Source organism: Staurois parvus, unplaced genomic scaffold (genome assembly GCF_062004578.1).
Source record: "Staurois parvus isolate SC_StPar_1 unplaced genomic scaffold, SC_StPar_1.0 ptg000609l, whole genome shotgun sequence".
NCBI classification, from domain to species: Eukaryota; Metazoa; Chordata; class Amphibia; order Anura; family Ranidae; genus Staurois; species Staurois parvus.
In genome coordinates, this window is record NW_028318405.1 from 1,141,085 (window position 1) to 1,148,833 (window position 7,749).

Below are 7,749 nucleotides of genomic sequence, written 5' to 3' on the forward strand. Positions count from 1 at the left end.
GTGTCCTGGAGGAATTCCTCCCAGATCTGGACCAGGGCATCACTGAGCTCCTGGACAGTCTGAGGTGCAACCTGGCCCGAAACATGATATCCCAGAGGTGTTCTATTGGATTTAGGTCAGGTGGGTGTGGGGGCCATTCAATGGTATCAATTCCTTTATCTTCCAGGAAATGTCTGTATACTCTCGCCACATGAGGCTGGAAATTGTTGTGCAGCAGGAGGAACCCAGGACCCACTGCACCAGTGTAGGGTCTGACAATGGGTCCAAGGATTTCATCCTGATACCTAATGGCAGCCAGGGTGCCATTGTCTAGCCTGTAGAGGTCTCTGCCTCCCCAGACCATCACTGATCCACCACCAAAACAGTCATGCTGAACGATGTTACAGGCAGCAGAACGTTCTCCACGGCTTCTCCAGACCCTTTCACGTCTGTCACATGTGCTCAGGGTGAACCTGCTCTCATCTGTGAAAAGCACAGGGCGCCAATGGCAGACATGCCAATTCTGGTGTTCAATGGCGAATGCCAATCCAGCTCTATGGTGCCGGTCATTGAACACAGGGCCCGCTAGAGGAAATCTTCCTTTAATTTTTGTGAGCAGTGTAGTTTATTTTTCAATCAAGTACAATACTTTCAGGAATCAGTTTGCCTGTTTTTAATACTACTCCATAATTCTGTTTTACAATTTGGATGGGATGGGGCTGGCATTTAAAGGATGGAGTACAACAAATGGGCGTATAAACGTATCTTTAAACAGCACTATTGATAAATAAGCCTTTTGGATGATTAACCTAAGAAGAAAATGTGAACAAATACAAGCGCAAAGTGCTGGGATTTAGAGCCTCCAAAACTGTGCTGTCGTGGGTATACCTCAGGCTGTCCTGAAGGCCAAAGCTTAGGCGTTTCCTTCCCCTATCTGCTTCCTGCACATTCTTAAGGGAACATGAAGCAGCTCATCATAGTGATGGACCCTATAGGAACGTGTATGGGAGGTACTTTGTGGAACCTTCTGACACCAACTGGAAGTGTCAGAGCTTAGCCTATCAGAATGGCCCCAGGTTTGGCCTTGACGAGAGAATTTAAGAGGCTATTGCAGGCCTACACGTTATAGCAGCAGAAGTTTAATTTCTGGTTTGGATAAAAGAATTCTTCTGTGAGATATATTTTTAGTAGAATAATCATAGGTAACTTGTGTAATGTTCATGTATATTCCAGAATAAATAAATGAGATATTTAATTCCAGTATTTTAGAGCAAATGAACTCATGAATCCCAAAAACAAGACCAAGGTGACCATGTTTGAGTTTTCTGGTCTATCTGATGATAAAGAAATTGCTCCTTTCCTCTTCATGCTGTTTTTACTGGTTTACATGGTGACCATATGTGGAAATTCTGGGATGATGACAATGGTTCATATCTCGCCCAGCCTTCACACACCAATGTACTATTTCTTAAGCTACCTGTCTGTGGTGGACCTCATCTACTCTTCAGTCATTGCCCCCAAAATGTTGTCTGATCTTCTGTCTGACAAGAAATTAATCACATTCATTGGTTGTGCCCTGCAGTTCTACTTCTTCTCTGCAACAATAGGTACAGAGCTCCTTGTCCTGTCCATCATGGCGTATGACCGATATGTTGCTATCTGCTACCCTCTACACTATATCCCAATAATGACAAAGAAGAAATGTCTCAATCTTGTCATTCTTTCTTTCTCCATGGGATTTCTTCATGCTGTCGTACAGACCATCAGTCTGTTTAGTCTTGATTTCTGTGAATCCAACCTCATAGACCACTTCTTCTGTGACATTGCTCCACTGGTCAGGTTGTCGTGTTCTGAAACCCGCACTTGCAACATCGTCACCTTTTTCTTTGTGTGTTTATTTACCGTGAATTCAATGATGACCATTTTGGCTTCCTACACTTTCATCATTTCTTCCATCTTACGAATAAATTCTGCTGCTGGCCGGAGAAAAGCCTTTAGCACCTGCTCCTCCCATCTTACGTGTGTTACCATCTTCTATGGAACAATTTACCTCAATTACTTCACTCCATCTAGCGGCTCACATAGGAAGCAAGAAAAGGTGGCCGCTGTCTTCTACGCAGTGGTGACCCCAATGCTAAATCCTCTTATCTACAGTTTTAGAAACCAACATATGAAAAAGGCCATCATACAACACGTGCAGAAGGGTCACAATGAACATAGATGATGTGATATCTAACCTATGATTTATGTGATACTGTTACAACTTAATCTCACTTAGTTCAAGACCTTCTAAAAAAATGACAGCCAAGCCTAAAAGCAGAGGTAGCAGAACCATGTGGAGGTAGAGGTGTCAAGCCTTTCTAAGTCAACTCACTCCTAACTGACTCATTACCTCTACTGGAAGACTATTCCAAGCATCAACTACTCTTTCAGTATAAAAATGCTTTCTAAGATTAGTTTTGAGCTTTCTTCAGGTTAGTTTGAGGTCACGTCCCCGTGTTCTTGATCTTGGTTTCATATGGAAAATACAGCCCTCCTGAATCTTATTCACCCCCTTGAAGGTTCAAGAGGGCAGTGTTTTCAATATGAAACCAAAATCAAGAACCTCAAACTAACTGAAGGAAAGTTCTAAGCTAATCTTAGAAAGTATTATTTTACTGAAAGAGTAGTCAAAGTTTGGAATAGACTTCCAGCAGAGGTAGTGAGTCAAATGTAAGTGGATTCACACATGCTTGGGACAAACACAGATCTATACTCAGACAAAGAGTTAGCAAAAAAATATATATATATATATAAAAACACGTATTAAAAAAATAAATGGGCAGACTTGATGGAACACAAAGTCTTTTTTCTACCGTCACCTTTCTATGTTTCTAATGTAACCTCTTCCTCCTTGTCTTCCTTCTCTTTCTACTCCTCCTCCTTTTCTTCTTTCACCTCTTCCTCCTCCAATGTGATAATGGCAAAAGGAGAGGGGCTGGGGGGCTGGAGGGTTCTTTCATCCCAGTAGTGACTCATCGTGCATGAGGTAGGTAAGTGGCTGACAAAGCCTTCCTCTTCTTATTGGGACCAATTTGGACCTTGTCACTTAGGGGTGGACTCACTTTTGTTGCCAGCGGTTTAGACATTAATGGCGGTGTGTTGAGTTATTTTGAGGGGACGGCAAATTTACATGTTATACAAGCTGTACACTGACTACGTCACATTGTAGCAAAAACGTGAGGGGTGGACTCACTTCTGGGAGATACTGTATATATATATACATTTTTTTTTACACACAGTATACTACATATTCCCCCACTTGGATCGGTTCTTGGATCTGTTCTTGGATCTAGAACTGATCCATAAATAGTGAACATCAGCTAGAAGGGTTGCATTGTGATTTGAGGTGTTGAATGCTTCTTAACCATTTGCCGCCCGCCCTATGGCCGAATGGCAGCCGGCAAATGTCATCAGCGTTTCGGGTGGACGCCATATGGCGTCCTCCCACACATGCGCAGACTGCGCTCCTGCAGAGCCGTGCAGCGGCGCGATCTGTGACCGGCTGTGTACCTCGGACACGCCCAATGACAGATCTGAGTATCGGCCCCCTTTGCCGGTACCATGTGACCTACTGTGACCAATCACATGACAGTTGTATACAATGGATGGCTTCATTCATGCCATCCATTGTATACTAGTGTCTAGCTGTGAATGGTCACAGCTAATCACATGCACATGTCATGTGATTAGCTGTGGCCAAATCACAGCTAAGCACAAAAAAAAAAAAACCCTGAATGAATCGATGTCATTCAGGTAAATGCTTGCTTATAGCAAAGTAATTCTTTGCTATGAGCAAATTGTGTAAAAAAAAAAAAAAAATACTGATCACTTCCCCAAAGTAGTACAATGCTTTGGTCATAGTGAAATATGAAAAAAAATCTTAAAAAAAAGAAAAAAAATTAATAAAAAATAAAAAATAATAAACAAAATTAAAAAAAATATATATTTTTTTCATACTGTCACCAGTCAGTGTTCCTGATCACCGCTATGCCAGTTATATGATGACGCTGTACTGCACTGGTGACAATATGTAAAAAAAAAATAGTGAAACTAATTTTTTTAATTGTTTCATTTTCCGAAAAATTATGACAAAAAAAATACAACTTCAAAAAACTCGCCATGCCTCTTATGAAGTACGTCGGACTGTCTACTCTGCAAAAAGGGGTCATTTGGGGGATATCTGTACCGTCCTGACATTTGGGGGATATCTGTACTGTTCTGACATTTGGGGGATATCTGTACTGTTCTGACATTTGGGGGATATCTGTACCGTTCTGACATTTGGGGGATATCTGTCCTGTTCTGACATTTGGGGATATCTGTACTGTTCTGACATTTGGGGGATATCTGTACTGTTCTGACATTTGGGGGATATCTGTACCGTCCTGACATTTGGGGGATATCTGTACTGTTCTGACATTTGGTGGATATCTGTACCGTCCTGACATTTGGGGGATATCTGTACTGTTCTGACATTTGGGGGATATCTGTACCGTCCTGACATTTGGGGGATATCTGTACTGTTCTGACATTTGGGGGATATCTGTACTGTTCTGACATTTGGGGGATATCTGTACTGTTCTGACATTCTTGGACCTCAAGAAATTAGATTGGCTGTCAGTACTTCAGGATTGATCAATATTCAGATCTATACCATAGTTTGTGAACTCTATAACTTTCCTACAAACTAAATAATACATCCTAATTTGGGTTATTTTCAGCAAAGACATGAAGCAGAATACATCTCGGCCTAAATTTATGAAGAACAAGTATTTATTTGCAAACTTTTATAACAGAAACAAAGAAAAACGTGGGTTTTTTTCAAAATGTTTGGTCTTTTTTTGTTAATTTAGCAAAAAATAAAAACCCCGGCGGTGATTAAATACCACCAAAAGAAAGCTCTAGTTGTGTGAAGAAAATGATAACATTTTAGTTTGGGTACAATGTTGTATGAGCGCGCAATTGTCATTCAAAGTGTGAGAGCGCTGAAACCTGAAAACTGGCCTGGGCAGGAAGGGGTAAAATTGCCCGGTATGGAATTGGTTAATGGCTCATATAAAATATGAAATTGAAACTGGTTCCATCTCTCTTCACCAGCCTCTAAAATATCCCCGTGGATCAGTTATTAGATAACATAATTTTAGGCCATGTCTAAAAAAGTATTTGGTAAACGTCAGTGGCCCTTATAGCTGTAAGGCCTTATTTCATGGCTTGAGGTTTCTTCAGTATATCACAACAAGATCTTGAGTATTGTGTAATGAGAAGCTGACGTCCAGTCCCATGTTTGATTTATTACACGAGTCATCTTTCACCATCTGACAGAAAGTAATGCTTGGTCCACTGAAAGTAATTGCTCCATTCCACATCCAGGATTCTCTCCATTCAAGGCTCAGAGGTTTTCATTTTTAAAAATGAATTGATCAGTTGTAGCAATCTTCATCACCAGGGGCGGACTGACAACTCATGGGGCCCCCGGGCAATAGGGGATCATGGGGCTCCTGTGTCCTTGCCCAAACTCAAAAAAGCCTTTGAAAAAGGTACCAGAGGCATCTCATGGGGCCCCCTACTGACCCCGGGCCCTCGGGCAGTGCCCAAGTTTCCCAATGGTCAGTCCGCCCCTGTTCATCACAAATCCAAAATGAAACTTCCGCCAACAGTAACTTCCCACATGAAAGAGAAATATATTTCCAATATATTTAGAAAACAAATTATATGTGTGACATATATTAACAATATATTGGCCTATGCTAATATATTTTAACATGCATTCTAAAAAAATTTAATTGAAATATATTTTCTAAAGGCATATATTTAAAAATATGTATTTTTGTAAATATATTATTCAGATTTTTTTAACATATAAAAAAGTCATTGTAACATATATGTTTACGTATATTTGTACATGCATTCCAAAAATGTAGATTAAATATATTTTCAAAGACATGTATTTGAAAATGTTTTTTGAAAAAATATTTTTCATATATTTTTTAATATATAAAAACCGCATTTCAACATACAGTATACTATATATATATATATATATATACTGTATATATATATATACAGTGAAGGAAATAGGTATTTGATCCCGTGCTGATTTTGAATGTTTGCCCCCTCACAAAGAAATGATCATAAATACTGTACAGGGACATGATTAAAAAAAATTTGTAAATGCATTGAAAACCAATTAATCCATTCGTATCAGGGGAGGACTGACCATTTGGAAACTCGGGCACTGCCCGAGGGCCTGGGGTCAGTAGGGGGCCCCATGAGATGCCCCTGGTACCTTTTTCATAGGCTTTTTTGAGTTTGGGCAAGGACACAGGGGCCCCATGATCCCCTATTGCCTGGGGGCGCCATGAGTTGTCAGTCTGCCCCTGGTTCGTATTGCAAAAAAAATTCATAAACGCATTATTGTCAACGGATTTTCATTCGTAAACCGAAAATTATGTTAACCGAGGCGTTCGTAAACAGAGGTATGCCTGTACTCTGTGGACTGTGCTTGGACCCAATAAATGCAAGCTTCTCTGGGGAACCAAGTTGCTGAGGGAAAAAGTCACTTCTTGGATAGAGGAGTTTTACATGACATATCGGCTAGCGAAATCTTGCTTCAACAACAATAAGTATAATTATCAATCATCCATCTGATGACAAAACTAATGGAGCCCTTTTACTCCTTCTCCACCACTTGCCTGCAAGGGCTGCCAATGTGTACTTTTCCTTATGCTCTTCCTCTACAACTCATTCTTCCTCCTCCTCTTCTGCTAATCCCACCATGGCCCCATAAACTGGCTAGAAGTTAGGTTTCGAGACCACTGCTATCTGCAGGGCTAGTCCACAGAGCTGCCCATCTAAGCTAAAATACATGGAGACGATTCTATCCGTGGACTACAGATGCCAAGGACGTACCACTGGCTGGAATTGACCCAACATGCACGTGAGGTTTTAGCTGGCCCTTCTACACGTGTCATGTAAGAGACAGCCTTTTGAGACAGTGCATCTTTCTCCTTCTCTTCTGCTAATCCCACCATGGCCCCATAAACTGGCTAGGAGTTAGGATTCAAGACCACTGCTATCTGCAGGGCTAGTCCACAGAGCTGCCCAGTGTGGGCCTGTTTTTAACATATCTGGTACTGGAGCAGAAAAAAAAATGCCCCAAAGCAACCCCAATGCCCAGCGTCTTAATGACAGCTGGCAAAACTTTTGGGTTTGCAGCTGCTCCCAGTTTAAGGCCTGTGCCACGCTGCACCCAGCCACCATTATTTTGCTCAGAAGACAATCTCTGTCCACCACCAGCATGCAGAATACAATGAGACAGCAGTAGACATAGGAGAAATACACAGAGCCACAGAGCTGGAGAGTTGGGGTGTGCTGGCAGTGAGCAAGGGGAAATGGTGCTTCATATTATCATTTATAACATAGCTAGAGCACTAGAGGCAAAGCAGCAGAGGGAAACCCTATGGCAATAGGCCACCGCCTTTTCACAAGGCAGGATTCAGGGCAGACAGCAGAAAAAAGTGAAGCATAGAATCCTACGGTCAAAGGTTGCCCACCCCTCCTGAAATCTTCCATCTACATTCAAACATATGAGAACAGAAGTCTGAAGGCTTTTATCTGATGTTACAAATGGAGGTTGTGTTCTGTTTGAGGAAGGTACATACGTTTTTTTTGCACATTTTATTAATCATATACAGGTGAAACTTGAAAAATTAGAATATGGTGCAAAAG

The 7,749-nt window shown here is 41.2% G+C and overlaps 1 protein-coding gene across 1 annotated transcript; it reads left to right on the forward strand.

Annotated features, from left to right (window-relative positions):
* Positions 1 to 1,261: 1,261 nt before the first annotated feature.
* On the forward strand, positions 1,262 to 2,386 carry LOC149449654 (olfactory receptor 5G9-like). The gene has a single exon (XM_089692981.1). It carries the CDS (start codon positions 1,262 to 1,264, stop codon positions 2,201 to 2,203), a length of 942 nt encoding a protein of 313 aa, XP_089549107.1. The 3' UTR covers positions 2,204 to 2,386.
* The last annotated feature ends 5,363 nt before the right edge of the window (positions 2,387 to 7,749 follow it).

What these genes read in the sequence shown, in the direction of transcription:
- LOC149449654 (XM_089692981.1), top strand. Translation starts at nt 1,262, where the DNA reads ATGAATCCCAAAAACAAGACCAAGGTGACCATGTTTGAGTTTTCTGGT.